The sequence below is a fragment of the Bos indicus x Bos taurus genome, unplaced genomic scaffold, assembly GCF_003369695.1.
Source record: "Bos indicus x Bos taurus breed Angus x Brahman F1 hybrid unplaced genomic scaffold, Bos_hybrid_MaternalHap_v2.0 tig00001243_arrow_arrow_obj, whole genome shotgun sequence".
Taxonomy (NCBI): domain Eukaryota; kingdom Metazoa; phylum Chordata; class Mammalia; order Artiodactyla; family Bovidae; genus Bos; species Bos indicus x Bos taurus.
Window position 1 is genome coordinate 54989 of NW_020867393.1, and position 22687 is coordinate 77675.

Below are 22687 nucleotides of genomic sequence, written 5' to 3' on the forward strand. Positions count from 1 at the left end.
TTTTTTAGTTTTGTTTAGATTTTATCAAGATACAGCTAGAAGGTAAGCTGTTGTATGTCCTACTGCTCACTAAAGCTTTGTTTACACTAAAACACTTAACTGGAATAAAAAAATGTTGTTTTTAGAATTCACTAAGATAATTAGTTATTACATGCATCATAACAAAGGGCCTTATGCCTTAAGAGTGGAAATTTCATACTATAACATCACAGAAGCTATGTTTAAGTTTTTAAGTATTCTTCCTAAGAATTCTCTTGGCATCTGGGGAAAAAAAATGTATTTAGATACTTCTTTAAGATCAAAGATTTTTCTTCATTTTCCCACTAAAGTTACCATGTGCAAAATATAATAAATATTTGGGGGCTTCCCTGATGGCTCAGATAGTAAAGAATCTGCCTGCGGTGCAGGAGACCCAGGTTCTATCCCTGAGTCAAGAAGATCCCTTGGAGAAGGGAATGGCTACCCACTCCGCTATTCTTGCCTGGAAAATCCTTGGACAGGTTAGTGTGGCAGGCTACAGTCCATGGCGTTTTGGAGTCGGACACAACTGAGCAACTAACACTCTCACTTTCAGTTTTTCGTAATAAATATGTACTTTAACACTGTAATTCCCTACAGTTTCCTCCGTTCATGATTTTGCCCTCTTAAGAATTGATTCCTTTTTCTCCAGAACCAGAAAATGATCCTGTAGGGATTACTTTAAATACCTCTGATCTAACAAAATGTGAATGGTGTAGTGTCCGAAAATTACCAGTAGTGTTTCTTCAGACTAAACCGGCAGTTTATCAGAAGCTGAGCATGCAACTGCAGATGAACACGGAGGATAAAGTTTGGAATGACTGTAAAGGAGCAAATAAGTTAACAAGTAAGTTATGTAGAGCAAAGGTACAATACACTGGTTAGCAGACTGTGAGCTGATATCGATAGATACCTTAGATGTATTCGTCTTACCTACAATCTTGGTAATGACATTATAAGATATTACTTCCCTCATTTTATAGAAGAGGAAAAGTCCATAGAAAATGGAAGTTCTGAAGATAAAGCCCAGGTTTAGCCGTTTGGAAAGTTTTCAAAATGGGTTGAAACCCCAAAATACACATAGTCTTTATTTAACACTGTATAATCTGAGTAAGATGAGGTGTTTTGTCTTGTTTTAATGTACTGATAGACGTTGTAACTGTAAATCAGCCATCAAGTTGGAATCTTTAAAACTTAGCCTGAGTAGAAAGTTTGAAAGTTCAGTAACAGGCCTTCATCTTCTACAATAAATCAGTGTGGTTCTCCAGTTAGTTTGTTTCCCTTCCCCCTAACATTTGTGGCACAGTGTGACTAGTTGTAAAATGTTTCTCCTCACTAATTTGCTCCTTCAGCTTAATGATAAGTAAGTGATAGATAACTATGAAAGCTGCAAGAGTTGGCACATTAGTGAATATCGGTTTTTACAGTTAAATCTGGAGTTACTGCCAACTGACAGCAGTATTGATGGATTATATGTTTAAAACTCAATATACTTGGATCCTATTAGGCGAAATAAATTAGTTACATCTATGAATAGATTCATTCTAGAGCTGCTGCTAGGGTAATGTGTTCTGGTTCCTTTCTCCTAATTGACTGAAGTGACATTGTTAGGTGACAGTATTATTGGTCCTTATTTTAGTATTTATTATATAGCCACTGTATGCCAAACACTGTTTTGAACATTTACACCAGGATTTCTGGTGATATTCTTGGAAATAGCTAGTTACTTTTTATTTTAGTATCTATTTACTTATTTTTTTCTTTTAGACTTATAATTATATTGGTTTCTTTTCAGATTTGGAAGAACAATACATAATTCTAATTTTCCAGAATGGCCTTGATCCTCAGGCAACTATGCTATTTGAAAATCTTATTACTGACATTGGTATAAAGAATAATGTGTCAGATTTGTTTGTGAAGATTCCCTTTGATGCAGCCAATAGCAGACTTACTGCCTATACAGGAACCTATGAAGAAAGCATCAAAGGAAGTTGTGTGCAAAAAGAAAACAAAATTCAAAATGTAATTATTTTTTAAATGGTAACTTTAAAGGGAAATGTGTTTCATTATCATATTGCTTATTTGGAGTTAGCTCTTTTTATTTCCATTTCAGAATTATTTGCTTTTATGTGTAATTTGTAAACTACATGGTGTCAAAACATTAACGGTGGTGGGTGATTTGTGACACAAATAGTATTGGGTACAAGTCTCGGAAGTATTTTAGTTTCTTTCCACATTCTGTTCTTGCCTTTACTTTCTGTCTCCTTTTTTTTCCTCTCTTGTCCCTTTTTCTTCCCCTCACCGCCCCGCCCGCTCCCCGCCCTCAGCATACATATACATGCAGTGCTACATTCAAAGTGACTGGTATTCTAGTTCTTACATTTGCTAGTGATTCCTATTGGTGACATTGGCTTCAATACAAATAAAGGCATTTTGGTCCCTGAGGTATTGTATTTTTATGTGTAACATGTGCATACATGGTTGAAAACTTGGAAAGGAAGCACATAATCCTTTTGATTCTGACTCTCACCAGTTCTAGAATAACTGATTCTAGAATAATTGATCATGTAGTAGGTAATTCTGAAGCCACCTGAATCAAAGGCCACAATACTACTATAACATACAATATAAGTTAATCAATAGAAATATAACTTAAATACTCGAAATTTGTCTCCTACCACAGCAACTGGAGTTTGCTGACAATTTATTAGAAATACTTAAATGTTGCAGCCTGCCTACAAATTTGGAAGTAGGGCTATCCAAGGCATAATATCGGTGAAGTTGAGCAAGACTTCACCAGAAAAGAACTATCCACACAGTTAGTGGGTTGAAGAAAAGAACAGGAGGAGGAAGGGGAACCGTTCCCCTTCTTTTGCAGAATTGGCTACAGGAAATAATTCCAGAGGAAGAAAAGAGCAGTTGGAGCCATAAGGCAGCTGTGATGGACTCAGATTTTCAGTGGAAGGCTCTTTTCTTCAAGGACTCCTCGATTCTGGAGAACTGAAGCTCAATGGACTGCGTTCCCTGAGCCTCTGCTCCCATATTCCATGGATTTCCTAGGCACTGAACTTAGGTAGGCCTCCACTTGGAGAAGAAAAAAACCACTATCTGTCCTTTGGATTTTACTAACATAATCTAATTTAATATGGATGGTAGAGATCTTAGACAAGATACCAGAAAACCAGTTAACAAAAATTGGAAGTATCATTGTTCTATTAGAAAGCTACAGATAGAAAGAAAGTGGACTCTAGTTTTGCCTGTTTCTTATTTTTAATCCTTTTTAATTGAAAAGCATTCTTGCCTTTATCTTTCTGTTGAAATTTTTTCAAACTGATTTTGTGAACTGGTAATTTAATTTTCCGTACCAGGTGGCCCTTGAGTCTAAAATACAACTTAAAAACAAACAAGAATTCCAGTTTTTTGATGATGAGGAAGAAACTGGAGAGAGCCATACCATGTTCATGGGTCCTGTAGAAAAGTGAGAGGATTCCTTTACATTTGCAACACTTAAATTTCTTCTGTTTTATTACCTTTCAGTGTTATACAGACCTGTTTTTGTTTTGTCTGCTTATTTTTTAAAATTTTGTTACAGATTGATAGTACATCCCCCACCTCCAGCTAAGGGAGGCATCTCCGTTACTAATGAGGGCCTGCGTTGTCTAGGTGAAAGGAGAATTTTTAAGTGATGTTATTATAGACTTTTATTTGAAGTAAGATAATTTTCTCCTAGCCTTTCAGCAAATTTTTCACACATCATAATGTATATGTTTGTTTCCTAGAGTCAGAGTTGTATTTTGAATTCCATCAATGCCACTTACTGTGTGACATTTGGAAAGTAATGTCTCTGTATGTATTTCTTCATTTTAAAAATGAGAATAATGGGAATGCAAGGGATTTCTGTGTATTAATTTTATATCCCGTGACTTGACTTTACTGTATTCATTGATTAGCGTTAGTAATTTCTGATGGCATCTTTAGGCTTTTCCATGTAAAGGATCATGTCATCTGCAGTGAGGGTTTTACTTCTCCTTTTCCAATCTGGATTCCTTGTATTTCTATTTCTTACCTAATTGCTGTGGCTAGGACTTCCCAAACTATGTTGAATGGTAGTGCTGGAGATGGTATGGAGAAAAGGGAACCCTCTTACACTGTTTGTGGGATTGCAAACTGGAACAGCCACTTATAGAGAAGAAGGTGGAGATTCCTTAAAAAACTGGGTATAGAACCGCCACATCGCCCAGTGGTCCCAGTGCTGGGCATATACCCTGAAGAAACCAGAATTGAAAGAGAGGCTGTGCTTTCGTTGTCAGACCCAGTGTTCATTGCAGCACTATTTACATTAGCTAGAACACAGAAGCAACCTAGATGTCCATCAGCAGATGAATGGATAAAGAAGTTGTGGTACATACACACCATGGAATATTACTCAGCTTTAAGAAGGAATGCATTTGAGTCAGTGCTAATGAAGTGGATGAACCTAGAGCCTATTATACAGAGTGAAGTAAGTCAGAAGGAGGAAAACAAATACTGTATATCTAATGCATATATATGGAGTCTGATGAGTCTATCTGCAGGGCAGAAAGAGATGAATATATTAATGCATATATATGGAACTTAGAAAGATGGTACCAGTGGATGGTTCTACATGCAGGGCGGCAACGGAGACACAGACGTAAAGAACAGACGCTTGGACTCAGTGGAAAAAGGAGAGGGTGGGATGATTTGAGAGAATGGCATTAAAATATATACGTTACCCTGTGTAAAAACGTCCAGCATGTTTGATGTCCATGCGTGAAGCAGGGCACCCAAAGCTGGTGCTCTGTGACAACCTAGAGGGATAGGGTGGGGAGGACTGTGCGAGGGAGGTTCAGGATGCGGGGGAAACATGTATACCTCTGGCGAATTCATGTTGATGTGTGGCAGGAACCATCACAATATTGTAATTATCCTCAAAATTAATGAATTTTTTAAATGGGAATAATATCTAAAAGAATCATGAGAATGTACTTGAGATGCACATTTCAGGTGCTAGACAAAATAGCACGTGCAAAGTGATCATAGATAGTAGCTTATTACATTGTTACTGTTAGAGTGTTTGGGGCTTCCCTGATGGCTCAGATGGTAAAGAATCTGCCTGAGTGCGGGAGACCCGGGTACGATCCCTGAGTCAGCAAGATCCCCTGAAGAAGGAAGTGGCAACCCACTCCAGTATTCTTGCCTGGAAGAGTCCACGGACCAAGGAGCCCGGTGGGCTGTAGTCTCAAAGAGTCAGAGATGACTGAATGGCTGAGCACACATACACACTGTGTTAGAAGTTTATGATTTTATAGGGAATACAATATGGGATTAAAGCATTGACAGAAGCATTAACGTGGTACAAATATAGCAGAAAAAGAAAGCATCACTCTCTTTGGGGGTTGAGAAATGAAGAATCAAGAAGCTTTCCTTGAAGGGCCTACATCATGATCTGGAATACACATACATAACATGTATGTGTAGTGTGTTTATGTATGTATAAACTGTATGTGTTTACTGCTTTGTGGTGTAAGATGAATGTGGGTATGAAACAAAACCATCGGTGTGTCTAGTGCTCTCCAATATATTTTGTTTACTCAAATGTATAATATATATATATATATTTTTTAAACTGGTTGTTAAAAGCCACTGGATTGATTTTTATAGCCTATGATTGCAGCCCACACTTGGGGAAAAGACAGCATTATTATTCACAATGAAAGATTTTGATCAGAAAAGTGACATGTAATTGTTTCCTTAAGGTCATTTTGACAAGCAGGTTTATTGTGAATGTCTAGATGAGAGATGATTTAAGCAAATTCAATTAAGGTGATATAAGAAGCCTAGTTAAGGCATTTCAGTTGCAGTGAAGAAGAAATAATGAAATGTTTTAAGAGGTAGAGTTGTTTAGCAGAAGTCCTGGACTGATCAACTGCATATTAAGATAAATAAATAGGTGTCAAATAACTCCTAGTTTTCTTACTAGTGAGATGTCCAAATGATGTTGCCACTCACCGAACTGTGATATGACAAAAGGGACCGTGTCAGTAAACAATTGTATATATGATTATAGAGGTCAGTTGAGTTCTGACCTAGAGACACATAGAGATAGAAGGCTTTACAGATAGTAGTTTAATTGGGAGAATGGATGAAATTGCCCAGTGAGGGATACAGAATGAGAAAAAGGGCCATAAGGACAAACCCTGCAGAGGAGATTTTAAGAGAGAGCGAGTAAGGAGACCGTAGATTCTGAAGGTATTTGAGAGGTAAGAATTTTAAAATAAAGATTTGCTGGCAAGAGAAACTGTCCTAGATTTTAAAGGCCTAACTTTGCATATGTAGATTCTTTTGAAACCTCACACATATTCAAGGACAAGTTCAAAGTTCTTGATAACTTAAGTTAAAGGATATTATTTCATAAAAATACCCAACAAATCATACGGAAAGATCTTCAGTGTTATTAATCGTCAGAGAAATGAACGTCAAAACCACAGTGAGATCTCACCTCACACCCATTAAGTAGGATGCCTGCTTTATTAAAAAAAAAAAAAAAAAAATCCCCCAAAACAACCAGTATACAAGAGAATGTGAACAAGTTCCAGCCCTGGTACACAGCTGGCTGGAGTATAAGACGGGAACAGCCTCTGCAGAAGACCGTGTTGTGGTTCCTCAAGAAATTAAAAAATAGAACTGCCATTTGACCCAGCAGCCCTACTTCTGGATGTACAAAAGAATTGAAGGTAGAGCTATTTGAGAGATGTTTGCATACCCATGTTCATAGTAGCACTATTCATAATAGCCAAAATGTGGAAGCAACACGTATGTTCATTGATGGATGAGGTTATAAACAAAATGTGATATATATATAATGGAGTACTATTCACCCTTAAAAGGAAGGAAACCCTTCGCATGCTGCAACACGGACGAACCTGAACGCATTATACAGTGTGAAATGAGACCGTCACAAAAAGACAAACACTGTATGAATTCACTTACATGAGGAACTGAAGTAGTCAAATTCATAGAACAGCAAAGCACTGATGACCCAGGGCTGCAGAGCAAGGGAAAAGGGAGTTACTGTTTAATGGATATAGAGTTTTGGTTTTGCAAAATAAAGTTTTGGAGATCTGTTTCACACAGTATGAATATACTTAACATTATTGGATTGTACACTTAAAAATGGTTAAGATTGTAAACTGTCGTGCATTTTTTCCATAATTTTTCAAGAGACGTTATGTCTTTGTGTATACTACCGTAAGAAACCAAGCAGCTGCAAAATCTTAAGCAATTGTGTAGGACAGTGCTGGATAAAGTGTTGTATGAATGTCAGCTAGGTCAAGTTTGACAGCACTGTTCATGTCATCTTTGTCCTTAGTGATTTTATACCTGCTTGTTCTCTCAGCTCCTGAGAAAGTCATTGATCTCCAACCATAATTACTGACTTGTCTCTTTCTCCTTAATGTATTGTGAAGCTCTTTTGTTAGGTACATGCATGTTAATGTCTTCTTGGAGAATCAAGCCCCTTATCATTACATAATATTCCTTTTTATTCTTGATAATCTCCTTGTTTTTAATCGTAGTTTGTTCAAAATTAATATAGCAACTGCTGTGCTTCTGTGGCTTTTTTTTTTTTTTTTTTTTTAATCCACGTTTTATCAACTAAAGCTACAGAAAACTATCTTGAGGTCTAAATATTTAAAAGGAAATATTATGCTTCATAGAGGTCATTCTGGCATAGATCATGGACTGTTTCACGTCTGCCCGTAAGAATCCAAGACATCAGACCGTTGACGTCATCCTTTTAAGGTTATAAGGCCCCACAGTTTTGATTAACTCGGGCCTGATGCTCAAATACTTACTTTTAATTATTTCATTATTTTAAATTAACAGCAAAACTTTCTACCCTAAGACTTACAAAGAAATTATTTATGCTGCAATGATAAATAAAATATACTTAAAGTACAGTACTTTGGGTTTCACCGCTAAAAATATTTGGAGAAGGCGATGGCACCCCACTCCAGTACTCTTGCCTGGAAAACCCCATGGACGCAGGAGCCTGGTGGGCTGCAGTCCATGGGGTCGCGAAGACTCGGACACGACTGAGCGACTTCACTTTCACTTTTCACTTTCCGTGCATTGGAGAAGGAAATGGCAACCCACTCCAGTGTTCTTGCCTGGAGAATCCCAGGGACGGGGGAGCCTGGTGGGCTGCCGTCTATGGGGTCACACAGAGTCGGACACGACTGAAGTGACTTAGCAGTAGCAGTAGTAAATATATACTTGCAAAGACACGTTTATATTATGATTAATTTGCATTTGGGAATGACTGTGAAATCTTAATTTAACAGATCAAGTCATTTAATAGTTTTTAATATATAAAGAACCATCATTTTATAATGTAAATAGCCATTTTCCTAAATTATCAGTAAGTTTTACAAGATCAAATCATTGAAAGGTAGTAAAACTGTGTTTTGAACCCAGTTCAAACTGATTTGAACTGTCTGATTTGAGCTGTCTGATTCCTAAAGTACCATTTCTCACTGCTGGGCTGTTCCTGGAGTTTCACATAATAACTAGGTAAAGTAGCAAGATGGAACGGGAAGAGTTTACGGTTACTGTTATAAAATCAATAAATACTCATGTAGCACTGTTGAAGTAAAATCAATTTTATGTTTTGATAATTACATTTCTTCTGTTGGGTCTTCTCTGCCATGTCTACTTAGTTTACAGTCTTGTTTTAGTAACTTACTAAGTGAAAATTTTTTTCCTTTTTCAGTTTGGTAATTCTATTATCACCACACCTCTAAAACGTCGCAAAGTGATTTCTCAAGAAACTTCAGTTGCTCCTGTATCTTTAAGCTGCCAAAGTTCCTCTGATACCATAGTTATAAAGTGTCGAAGTGTACGAATAGGAACACTATTCCAACTATTAATAGAACCTGTAATTGTAAGTACACACTATGCTCTTTACTACCAATTATAAGATTCAGAATTTCTTGGCTAAGACTAATATATAATATGTTAAAATTTATAAGTTAAAATATTTAATAGAACATTGCAATTATTTCAAGATTTCAAATTGCTTTAGGAATATAGACAATCATAAATAGCTACTCACCATAAAAATTAGTGGGTAAAAACTTGGTCATATGTATTCCGATAAAAAAAATTTTTTAATGATAACATAATATTCAAAGTAGTGCATAATCATTATAGGAAAATGTTTATTCTCACTGAGTCGGAAATCACTCCAGTGTGTTACCGTTTTATTCTCACGCCAGCCCAATGCATGAAAACAGTATTTTGAGGAACTTTATGAGAGAAAGAAGAATTGAAAAGCTTTGGGGTCTGCAGAAAAATGTCTTATGACATAGTGACTCCTAGAAATAGATTATTGGACTTCGGTGGCCGCCCGAGAGGCATTGTGCGTTTGAACTAGTTCAGTGTCCAGAGAAGCCAAAGAACTTTCTTTAGTCCCTTTATCTTACCTGTCATACCTGTCTCATTCTTATTCTGCTACCACCAGTCCAATTCAAATGTATATTTTCTATTTAAGATTGTAACATAATCTCCTTAATCTGCCTTCTAAGTCATATTTTTTTTTCTTTTTGATGAATCCTGTGCATTGTTATCTTCCAATACCACTGTACTTATTTTATAAGGCTTCTTAACTCGGGTGTCCTTAATTCTTTGTTTCCAACTATTTTTTTTAATGAATAGAGGCTGGAATCATTCTCGGTATTGTAGAGGTCAGATGGACAAATGCAGTACATGGATCACTTTTTTCTGCCTTCTATAGGCTAAGTCCCAAAAGCATGTCATTTAGGGTCTCCGTAGCAAAATCTTCCCCCAAAATCTATGATTGTTACTAATTTATCTTATTTTTTAGTTTTGTTTAGATTTTATCAAGATACAGCTAGAAGGTAAGCTGTTGTATGTCCTACTGCTCACTAAAGCTTTGTTTACACTAAAACACTTAACTGGAATAAAAAAATGTTGTTTTTAGAATTCACTAAGATAATTAGTTATTACATGCATCATAACAAAGGGCCTTATGCCTTAAGAGTGGAAATTTCATACTATAACATCACAGAAGCTATGTTTAAGTTTTTAAGTATTCTTCCTAAGAATTCTCTTGGCATCTGGGGAAAAAAAATGTATTTAGATACTTCTTTAAGATCAAAGATTTTTCTTCATTTTCCCACTAAAGTTACCATGTGCAAAATATAATAAATATTTGGGGGCTTCCCTGATGGCTCAGATAGTAAAGAATCTGCCTGCGGTGCAGGAGACCCAGGTTCTATCCCTGAGTCAAGAAGATCCCTTGGAGAAGGGAATGGCTACCCACTCCGCTATTCTTGCCTGGAAAATCCTTGGACAGGTTAGTGTGGCAGGCTACAGTCCATGGCGTTTTGGAGTCGGACACAACTGAGCAACTAACACTCTCACTTTCAGTTTTTCGTAATAAATATGTACTTTAACACTGTAATTCCCTACAGTTTCCTCCGTTCATGATTTTGCCCTCTTAAGAATTGATTCCTTTTTCTCCAGAACCAGAAAATGATCCTGTAGGGATTACTTTAAATACCTCTGATCTAACAAAATGTGAATGGTGTAGTGTCCGAAAATTACCAGTAGTGTTTCTTCAGACTAAACCGGCAGTTTATCAGAAGCTGAGCATGCAACTGCAGATGAACACGGAGGATAAAGTTTGGAATGACTGTAAAGGAGCAAATAAGTTAACAAGTAAGTTATGTAGAGCAAAGGTACAATACACTGGTTAGCAGACTGTGAGCTGATATCGATAGATACCTTAGATGTATTCGTCTTACCTACAATCTTGGTAATGACATTATAAGATATTACTTCCCTCATTTTATAGAAGAGGAAAAGTCCATAGAAAATGGAAGTTCTGAAGATAAAGCCCAGGTTTAGCCGTTTGGAAAGTTTTCAAAATGGGTTGAAACCCCAAAATACACATAGTCTTTATTTAACACTGTATAATCTGAGTAAGATGAGGTGTTTTGTCTTGTTTTAATGTACTGATAGACGTTGTAACTGTAAATCAGCCATCAAGTTGGAATCTTTAAAACTTAGCCTGAGTAGAAAGTTTGAAAGTTCAGTAACAGGCCTTCATCTTCTACAATAAATCAGTGTGGTTCTCCAGTTAGTTTGTTTCCCTTCCCCCTAACATTTGTGGCACAGTGTGACTAGTTGTAAAATGTTTCTCCTCACTAATTTGCTCCTTCAGCTTAATGATAAGTAAGTGATAGATAACTATGAAAGCTGCAAGAGTTGGCACATTAGTGAATATCGGTTTTTACAGTTAAATCTGGAGTTACTGCCAACTGACAGCAGTATTGATGGATTATATGTTTAAAACTCAATATACTTGGATCCTATTAGGCGAAATAAATTAGTTACATCTATGAATAGATTCATTCTAGAGCTGCTGCTAGGGTAATGTGTTCTGGTTCCTTTCTCCTAATTGACTGAAGTGACATTGTTAGGTGACAGTATTATTGGTCCTTATTTTAGTATTTATTATATAGCCACTGTATGCCAAACACTGTTTTGAACATTTACACCAGGATTTCTGGTGATATTCTTGGAAATAGCTAGTTACTTTTTATTTTAGTATCTATTTACTTATTTTTTTCTTTTAGACTTATAATTATATTGGTTTCTTTTCAGATTTGGAAGAACAATACATAATTCTAATTTTCCAGAATGGCCTTGATCCTCAGGCAACTATGCTATTTGAAAATCTTATTACTGACATTGGTATAAAGAATAATGTGTCAGATTTGTTTGTGAAGATTCCCTTTGATGCAGCCAATAGCAGACTTACTGCCTATACAGGAACCTATGAAGAAAGCATCAAAGGAAGTTGTGTGCAAAAAGAAAACAAAATTCAAAATGTAATTATTTTTTAAATGGTAACTTTAAAGGGAAATGTGTTTCATTATCATATTGCTTATTTGGAGTTAGCTCTTTTTATTTCCATTTCAGAATTATTTGCTTTTATGTGTAATTTGTAAACTACATGGTGTCAAAACATTAACGGTGGTGGGTGATTTGTGACACAAATAGTATTGGGTACAAGTCTCGGAAGTATTTTAGTTTCTTTCCACATTCTGTTCTTGCCTTTACTTTCTGTCTCCTTTTTTTTCCTCTCTTGTCCCTTTTTCTTCCCCTCACCGCCCCGCCCGCTCCCCGCCCTCAGCATACATATACATGCAGTGCTACATTCAAAGTGACTGGTATTCTAGTTCTTACATTTGCTAGTGATTCCTATTGGTGACATTGGCTTCAATACAAATAAAGGCATTTTGGTCCCTGAGGTATTGTATTTTTATGTGTAACATGTGCATACATGGTTGAAAACTTGGAAAGGAAGCACATAATCCTTTTGATTCTGACTCTCACCAGTTCTAGAATAACTGATTCTAGAATAATTGATCATGTAGTAGGTAATTCTGAAGCCACCTGAATCAAAGGCCACAATACTACTATAACATACAATATAAGTTAATCAATAGAAATATAACTTAAATACTCGAAATTTGTCTCCTACCACAGCAACTGGAGTTTGCTGACAATTTATTAGAAATACTTAAATGTTGCAGCCTGCCTACAAATTTGGAAGTAGGGCTATCCAAGGCATAATATCGGTGAAGTTGAGCAAGACTTCACCAGAAAAGAACTATCCACACAGTTAGTGGGTTGAAGAAAAGAACAGGAGGAGGAAGGGGAACCGTTCCCCTTCTTTTGCAGAATTGGCTACAGGAAATAATTCCAGAGGAAGAAAAGAGCAGTTGGAGCCATAAGGCAGCTGTGATGGACTCAGATTTTCAGTGGAAGGCTCTTTTCTTCAAGGACTCCTCGATTCTGGAGAACTGAAGCTCAATGGACTGCGTTCCCTGAGCCTCTGCTCCCATATTCCATGGATTTCCTAGGCACTGAACTTAGGTAGGCCTCCACTTGGAGAAGAAAAAAACCACTATCTGTCCTTTGGATTTTACTAACATAATCTAATTTAATATGGATGGTAGAGATCTTAGACAAGATACCAGAAAACCAGTTAACAAAAATTGGAAGTATCATTGTTCTATTAGAAAGCTACAGATAGAAAGAAAGTGGACTCTAGTTTTGCCTGTTTCTTATTTTTAATCCTTTTTAATTGAAAAGCATTCTTGCCTTTATCTTTCTGTTGAAATTTTTTCAAACTGATTTTGTGAACTGGTAATTTAATTTTCCGTACCAGGTGGCCCTTGAGTCTAAAATACAACTTAAAAACAAACAAGAATTCCAGTTTTTTGATGATGAGGAAGAAACTGGAGAGAGCCATACCATGTTCATGGGTCCTGTAGAAAAGTGAGAGGATTCCTTTACATTTGCAACACTTAAATTTCTTCTGTTTTATTACCTTTCAGTGTTATACAGACCTGTTTTTGTTTTGTCTGCTTATTTTTTAAAATTTTGTTACAGATTGATAGTACATCCCCCACCTCCAGCTAAGGGAGGCATCTCCGTTACTAATGAGGGCCTGCGTTGTCTAGGTGAAAGGAGAATTTTTAAGTGATGTTATTATAGACTTTTATTTGAAGTAAGATAATTTTCTCCTAGCCTTTCAGCAAATTTTTCACACATCATAATGTATATGTTTGTTTCCTAGAGTCAGAGTTGTATTTTGAATTCCATCAATGCCACTTACTGTGTGACATTTGGAAAGTAATGTCTCTGTATGTATTTCTTCATTTTAAAAATGAGAATAATGGGAATGCAAGGGATTTCTGTGTATTAATTTTATATCCCGTGACTTGACTTTACTGTATTCATTGATTAGCGTTAGTAATTTCTGATGGCATCTTTAGGCTTTTCCATGTAAAGGATCATGTCATCTGCAGTGAGGGTTTTACTTCTCCTTTTCCAATCTGGATTCCTTGTATTTCTATTTCTTACCTAATTGCTGTGGCTAGGACTTCCCAAACTATGTTGAATGGTAGTGCTGGAGATGGTATGGAGAAAAGGGAACCCTCTTACACTGTTTGTGGGATTGCAAACTGGAACAGCCACTTATAGAGAAGAAGGTGGAGATTCCTTAAAAAACTGGGTATAGAACCGCCACATCGCCCAGTGGTCCCAGTGCTGGGCATATACCCTGAAGAAACCAGAATTGAAAGAGAGGCTGTGCTTTCGTTGTCAGACCCAGTGTTCATTGCAGCACTATTTACATTAGCTAGAACACAGAAGCAACCTAGATGTCCATCAGCAGATGAATGGATAAAGAAGTTGTGGTACATACACACCATGGAATATTACTCAGCTTTAAGAAGGAATGCATTTGAGTCAGTGCTAATGAAGTGGATGAACCTAGAGCCTATTATACAGAGTGAAGTAAGTCAGAAGGAGGAAAACAAATACTGTATATCTAATGCATATATATGGAGTCTGATGAGTCTATCTGCAGGGCAGAAAGAGATGAATATATTAATGCATATATATGGAACTTAGAAAGATGGTACCAGTGGATGGTTCTACATGCAGGGCGGCAACGGAGACACAGACGTAAAGAACAGACGCTTGGACTCAGTGGAAAAAGGAGAGGGTGGGATGATTTGAGAGAATGGCATTAAAATATATACGTTACCCTGTGTAAAAACGTCCAGCATGTTTGATGTCCATGCGTGAAGCAGGGCACCCAAAGCTGGTGCTCTGTGACAACCTAGAGGGATAGGGTGGGGAGGACTGTGCGAGGGAGGTTCAGGATGCGGGGGAAACATGTATACCTCTGGCGAATTCATGTTGATGTGTGGCAGGAACCATCACAATATTGTAATTATCCTCAAAATTAATGAATTTTTTAAATGGGAATAATATCTAAAAGAATCATGAGAATGTACTTGAGATGCACATTTCAGGTGCTAGACAAAATAGCACGTGCAAAGTGATCATAGATAGTAGCTTATTACATTGTTACTGTTAGAGTGTTTGGGGCTTCCCTGATGGCTCAGATGGTAAAGAATCTGCCTGAGTGCGGGAGACCCGGGTACGATCCCTGAGTCAGCAAGATCCCCTGAAGAAGGAAGTGGCAACCCACTCCAGTATTCTTGCCTGGAAGAGTCCACGGACCAAGGAGCCCGGTGGGCTGTAGTCTCAAAGAGTCAGAGATGACTGAATGGCTGAGCACACATACACACTGTGTTAGAAGTTTATGATTTTATAGGGAATACAATATGGGATTAAAGCATTGACAGAAGCATTAACGTGGTACAAATATAGCAGAAAAAGAAAGCATCACTCTCTTTGGGGGTTGAGAAATGAAGAATCAAGAAGCTTTCCTTGAAGGGCCTACATCATGATCTGGAATACACATACATAACATGTATGTGTAGTGTGTTTATGTATGTATAAACTGTATGTGTTTACTGCTTTGTGGTGTAAGATGAATGTGGGTATGAAACAAAACCATCGGTGTGTCTAGTGCTCTCCAATATATTTTGTTTACTCAAATGTATAATATATATATATATATTTTTTAAACTGGTTGTTAAAAGCCACTGGATTGATTTTTATAGCCTATGATTGCAGCCCACACTTGGGGAAAAGACAGCATTATTATTCACAATGAAAGATTTTGATCAGAAAAGTGACATGTAATTGTTTCCTTAAGGTCATTTTGACAAGCAGGTTTATTGTGAATGTCTAGATGAGAGATGATTTAAGCAAATTCAATTAAGGTGATATAAGAAGCCTAGTTAAGGCATTTCAGTTGCAGTGAAGAAGAAATAATGAAATGTTTTAAGAGGTAGAGTTGTTTAGCAGAAGTCCTGGACTGATCAACTGCATATTAAGATAAATAAATAGGTGTCAAATAACTCCTAGTTTTCTTACTAGTGAGATGTCCAAATGATGTTGCCACTCACCGAACTGTGATATGACAAAAGGGACCGTGTCAGTAAACAATTGTATATATGATTATAGAGGTCAGTTGAGTTCTGACCTAGAGACACATAGAGATAGAAGGCTTTACAGATAGTAGTTTAATTGGGAGAATGGATGAAATTGCCCAGTGAGGGATACAGAATGAGAAAAAGGGCCATAAGGACAAACCCTGCAGAGGAGATTTTAAGAGAGAGCGAGTAAGGAGACCGTAGATTCTGAAGGTATTTGAGAGGTAAGAATTTTAAAATAAAGATTTGCTGGCAAGAGAAACTGTCCTAGATTTTAAAGGCCTAACTTTGCATATGTAGATTCTTTTGAAACCTCACACATATTCAAGGACAAGTTCAAAGTTCTTGATAACTTAAGTTAAAGGATATTATTTCATAAAAATACCCAACAAATCATACGGAAAGATCTTCAGTGTTATTAATCGTCAGAGAAATGAACGTCAAAACCACAGTGAGATCTCACCTCACACCCATTAAGTAGGATGCCTGCTTTATTAAAAAAAAAAAAAAAAAATCCCCCAAAACAACCAGTATACAAGAGAATGTGAACAAGTTCCAGCCCTGGTACACAGCTGGCTGGAGTATAAGACGGGAACAGCCTCTGCAGAAGACCGTGTTGTGGTTCCTCAAGAAATTAAAAAATAGAACTGCCATTTGACCCAGCAGCCCTACTTCTGGATGTACAAAAGAATTGAAGGTAGAGCTATTTGAGAGATGTTTGCATACCCATGTTCATAGTAGCACTATTCATAATAGCCAAAATGTGGAAGCAACACGTATGTTCATTGATGGATGAGGTTATAAACAAAATGTGATATATATATAATGGAGTACTATTCACCCTTAAAAGGAAGGAAACCCTTCGCATGCTGCAACACGGACGAACCTGAACGCATTATACAGTGTGAAATGAGACCGTCACAAAAAGACAAACACTGTATGAATTCACTTACATGAGGAACTGAAGTAGTCAAATTCATAGAACAGCAAAGCACTGATGACCCAGGGCTGCAGAGCAAGGGAAAAGGGAGTTACTGTTTAATGGATATAGAGTTTTGGTTTTGCAAAATAAAGTTTTGGAGATCTGTTTCACACAGTATGAATATACTTAACATTATTGGATTGTACACTTAAAAATGGTTAAGATTGTAAACTGTCGTGCATTTTTTCCATAATTTTTCAAGAGACGTTATGTCTTTGTGTATACTACCGTAAGAAACCAAGCAGCTGCAAAATCTTAAGCAATTGTGTAGGACAGTGCTGGATAAAGTGTTGTATGAATGTCAGCTAGGTCAAGTTTGACAGCACTGTTCATGTCATCTTTGTCCTTAGTGATTTTATACCTGCTTGTTCTCTCAGCTCCTGAGAAAGTCATTGATCTCCAACCATAATTACTGACTTGTCTCTTTCTCCTTAATGTATTGTGAAGCTCTTTTGTTAGGTACATGCATGTTAATGTCTTCTTGGAGAATCAAGCCCCTTATCATTACATAATATTCCTTTTTATTCTTGATAATCTCCTTGTTTTTAATCGTAGTTTGTTCAAAATTAATATAGCAACTGCTGTGCTTCTGTGGCTTTTTTTTTTTTTTTTTTAATCCACGTTTTATCAACTAAAGCTACAGAAAACTATCTTGAGGTCTAAATATTTAAAAGGAAATATTATGCTTCATAGAGGTCATTCTGGCATAGATCATGGACTGTTTCACGTCTGCCCGTAAGAATCCAAGACATCAGACCGTTGACGTCATCCTTTTAAGGTTATAAGGCCCCACAGTTTTGATTAACTCGGGCCTGATGCTCAAATACTTACTTTTAATTATTTCATTATTTTAAATTAACAGCAAAACTTTCTACCCTAAGACTTACAAAGAAATTATTTATGCTGCAATGATAAATAAAATATACTTAAAGTACAGTACTTTGGGTTTCACCGCTAAAAATATTTGGAGAAGGCGATGGCACCCCACTCCAGTACTCTTGCCTGGAAAACCCCATGGACGCAGGAGCCTGGTGGGCTGCAGTCCATGGGGTCGCGAAGACTCGGACACGACTGAGCGACTTCACTTTCACTTTTCACTTTCCGTGCATTGGAGAAGGAAATGGCAACCCACTCCAGTGTTCTTGCCTGGAGAATCCCAGGGACGGGGGAGCCTGGTGGGCTGCCGTCTATGGGGTCACACAGAGTCGGACACGACTGAAGTGACTTAGCAGCAGCAGCAGCAGCTAAAAATATTATGAGGCTGGGAGGAAAAAAATACCAGTATATATCCTAATATGGCATCAACATTAACAATAATAACAACAACAAAAAAAACTGCTAAAGTCCTTTCTGCAAAAATCACAGAAAAACCCTGTGTCTGAAGAGGGCACGTCTCCATGCCGGTACATCATTGCCTGTGGGGAAACATTTCCTTTTTTAAAGCCAAAATTAAGGCCTGGATATTTCATGAATGGTTGCAAAGCAAAATTTATGGACAGGTCTTCTCCTAGCTCTTGCTAAGATCAAAATGATGACATCTTTATCCCATCTCACAGCTGACAAATTATCACCTTCTGATGTACAAAAGCTTGCAGTTAGTTCACAAACAGAAAATATGTTTCCTTGCTTATCAGTAACACTATTTCCCTCCCAGATTGTTCTCCCATTCAGAACGTGCTTATCCAGTAGCCTATTCAACTACTTTAACAGACATCCTAAATCGTGGGATGTCCGAAATTCAGTTTCTGGTCTTTCCCTTAAAGTGCTCCTCCTCAGATTTCCCTGGCTCTGTGAATGGCATCTCCATCTTTCTGGTTGCTAGGCTGAAAACTCTGGAGTCCTAACTGACCACTCCATTTCTCCAGCATCCACTTCTAACTCACCCAGATATTTATTGTTGCACTTACACAGTACATCAGGGTCTGACCGTTTCTTACCACTACCACCCTAGACCCAGCCACCATCAGCTTCCCCGCAACCCCACCAAATATTGCAACAGCCTCCAACTGGTCTTTCTGCTCCTGTCCTTGTACCACTGCAGTATCTTCTTGACACAGAAGCTACACTGAATCTTTTAAAACTTTTCAGATCATGTTCCTTCTCTGGTCCAACCATCTGGGAGTCAAAGTTCTTACAATGGCCTGCAAGACCCTATTGATCTGTTCATCTGTTACCTCTCGGAGCCCTTCTCCAGCTACCCTCTCACTCCAGCCACTTATCTTGCTATTTCTCAAACATGACGCTCATGCCCCCAACATAGGCCTGTGCCTTGGTATTCTCTCTGCCTGGAATACTCCTTGCCCAAATGTTCGTTTACCTTACTCCACACCTCTTTCAAGCCTTTACTCAAATGTCACCTTCTCAGTGAGGTATATCCTGACCACCCTATTTATAATTATAATCCATATTTCTCTACCCACACCAAGCACTCCTGATTCCTCTTACTCTGCTTTATATTTTATTTTTCATAGTATTTGTCACTTTAAAACTTGTGGTATGAATTACTTATTTATTATGCTTATTATTTATACTACCCCCCACATTCTGGCATATAAGTTCCACTAGAAAAGTGGTATTTGTCTGCTTAGGTTACTCATATATCCCAAGACTTTGAAGCAGTAACTAGTACATGACAGATATTTGATAAATATTTGTTGAATTCATAAGTGGATGAATAAATGCTATGCTTTATCAAATTCACCACTGTTCTTCATATCTGTATTCATTCATACATTCATTTACCAAAAATGTTATCAATCACCCAGTGTGTGTGTGGGTGCTTACTAAGTTGCTTCAGTCATGTCCAACTGTTTGCAACGCTATGGACCTTAGCCCAGACCAGGCTCCTCTGTCCATGGGATACTCCAGGCATGAATACTGAAGTAGGCTGCCATGCCCTCCTTCGGGGGATCTTCCCAACCCATGGACAGAACCCCGTCTCTTACTTTGCCCACACTGGCCGGCAGGTTCTTCACCATTAGCACCGTCTGGGAAGACCCGAGCACCCAGTACCTAGTCTATAGTGTGCATCCATACTCCACTTTCCCCTTAGACAGTCAAAACTCTGGGATCACATTTGATATACTAATCTACAGAGAGAAAACTATTGGAATGGAAAGAATCTAAATGAAGAGGTTATCTAGCTCAGAATTGTCCAATGGCGCATTCTGTGATGACAAAAATGGTGTATATCTGTGCTGTCTGCTGCAGAAGGCACTAGTCACATAGACTTAAGCACTTGACATACAACTGGTATAACTAAAGAACTGAATTTTTATTTTGCGCTGAGTAATTTAAACAGCCACATGTGGCTAATGGGTCTTAAAGTGGACAGCACTATTTCATCCCTCTGCCTCCACCTAGAACTTTCCCTAAGATACCCAAGGCAGGTGGTTAGCTCTACTACTTTCTTTCTCTCATAAAAGATGACTAGCAACTAATTACTATCACTTATATCATTTCTATGATTCATAAATATCTCTTCTTTCAAATTATTGTTATTTTGTCAACTGAGTTTTGATAATATACTCATCAGTTTATAAAACATGAAAACTTCAGGATTTACCCTCTAAACCCAACGGCACATTCTATCTACTTCACTATCTGCATGGCATAATTTAATTTTCTAACTTTACTGTACGGCTTTACCAAGGTATTGTAATTGGTGTACAATTAATTGTGCATATTTCAAGAGAAGAATTTGATGAGTTTTGATGTAAGTATATATCAAGGAACCATCCCCATATATATTTTAAAATTCAAATGACCAGCCCCAATGCTGACCCACAGGACACCATTGTGTACACTGGGGGAAAGAGCACGTTTTCTCTGCCAGGAAACATACTATAGTGGAAAGTGGTGAGCTCAACTTCAGCTCTCATCTACCTTCTCAGCCAGAGCCTTCATACAGTGAACAACACACACGACCATAAATGGCAGTCCTGAAAACTGGTCTCTTAAACTTATTTTTAAAACATCCTCCTAAGGTTTTAAAAAGCATGCTGGTTTCCATTTCAAGGTGACAGAATGGGAATAGATTATAGCCTGTTCTTCTCACTGCGAACTTAAGATTTTAGAAAGGATTTTTTAAATCCATATAACTGGAAAATAGTATCAACCTTTGGAGGATCATAAACTTTAAGAAAACACTGGAAGACAGAAAGAAGATGGGATTAAAATGAAGATTTTAAACCACAGCTTAAAACAAGAATAGGAATGAATAGCAAAGACAAGGGAGTTTGGGGACAGTTTGACTATCAGAGAACAGTAGCACAAATAGCCAAGAAGTTTGGACTGTGAAAACCCCCTCTACCAACCCAGGCTACTATGAGTCAAAGAGCAGAAGCAACGATTGTTGCCTTCAGCTGAAAGCAATGAGTATGGGAAATTAGGTCAAAGAAGCAAAGCACCATCTTAGATGTCCTGGATGGCTGCAGCTACCCACGAGGATGGAGCCACCGCCTCACCCACCAGAAGCTGGCCTCTGAGGCACTTCACCCAGTGGCAGCCCTACACCTCCTACATACTCTTGGAAACAGACTGATTTCAGATTTCCAGCATCAAATCTTAACCCTGTGTCTAAGCAGCTGCAAGTATATACAGAATGGACTGCCCAACCAGGAGTCTCAACTGCAGGAACAAACACTCAGGAATAATTATTAGAAGAAGGCCAATATCATTAAAAAGAAATGAGTTCTTTGTTTTAAAAAAAGGGAAGAACTTACATAAAGGAATCAAAATTAATAAAGAAGTCATAATAAAACTTTAGAGTATCCATAAGGATATTTGTTTAGTCCCTAAGTTCTGTCTGACTTTTTTGTGGCCTCATGGACTGTAACCTGTAAGGCTTTTCTGTGAGGATATTAAATCCATAGAAAATGAATAATTAGAAATAACTGAACAGCTATTAAAATTTTGATCATTGAAATAGAATACTCAATAAGGGGTCAAAGGAGGGACAGAGTCCAAGAACAAATTTTTTAACTATAATATTAAGTTCTTTCAGAATGCATGAAAAGGGGTATAATATAATGCTTGATGAAGGGGTATAATATAAAATAAAAATTAGGAATCATGTAAAATAGACCCAAATATCCAATCACTCATCTAAGAGATATTAGAAGTAGTAAAGGAAAGTAATATATACATTAGTCACAATTTAAGGACTAGCCAAGCACTGAGTAAGATAAACTTCTAAAACTCACACCTAGACATTATTTTAACATTTCAGAAGACTGAGAATAAAGGAAACAAATCCTAAAATCTGTAGGAAAGAAAAAAAAATGCTCTACAGAGAATCTTCTTAACAATAGCGGGGGGCAGGTAGTTAAACCTACAATTTTATACCCAACCAAACTATCATTCAAGTGTGACGATGGAACATGAAGGAGTCAGTAAGTTTGCCATTTATAATAACTCTTTGAAATAATTACCCCATTTAAAATAAAAATAAATATAGTACTAAGGAAGCAATGGTGAACAAAGAAATCCATTAAGTTATATTGTTAATCCTGGTTAAGTTTTGATTAAAAAAAAAAAAAGATAATTTTTACCATAACAATGTAGACCTAAAGGTCCAAATAATGTCAACGTGGGGGAAATGGTAATGAAAGGAAATGCTTCAGATAAAATTGAGGTATACAGAGATTTCATTTTGTTCAATGAATATAGAGAGACACTGATAAACTCTAGACATCAATAGAAAATATATTAAGTT

General features: G+C 37.3%; 1 protein-coding gene across 2 annotated transcripts in view; it reads left to right on the forward strand.

Annotated features, from left to right (window-relative positions):
* The window catches only part of LOC113888717 (sentrin-specific protease 6-like), a 30928-nt gene extending 14415 nt beyond the window's left edge, over positions 1-16513 (forward strand). Inside the window, exons 5-12 of one of the 2 annotated variants that reach the window (XR_003510040.1) lie at positions 9-42; positions 671-865; positions 1814-2040; positions 8810-8980; positions 9923-9956; positions 10585-10779; positions 11728-13005; positions 13301-16513. Coding sequence is in view for 1 of the 2 variants with exons in the window: in XM_027535747.1 (XP_027391548.1) it covers positions 9-42; positions 671-865; positions 1814-2040; positions 8810-8980; positions 9923-9956; positions 10585-10779; positions 11728-11969 (1098 nt within the window). In the remaining variant the exon portion in view is untranslated. Of the gene's footprint in view, positions 1-8; positions 43-670; positions 866-1813; positions 2041-8809; positions 8981-9922; positions 9957-10584; positions 10780-11727 lie in introns of both variants that reach the window. The other variant, XM_027535747.1, reaches the window with a different exon arrangement.
* The last annotated feature ends 6174 nt before the right edge of the window (positions 16514-22687 follow it).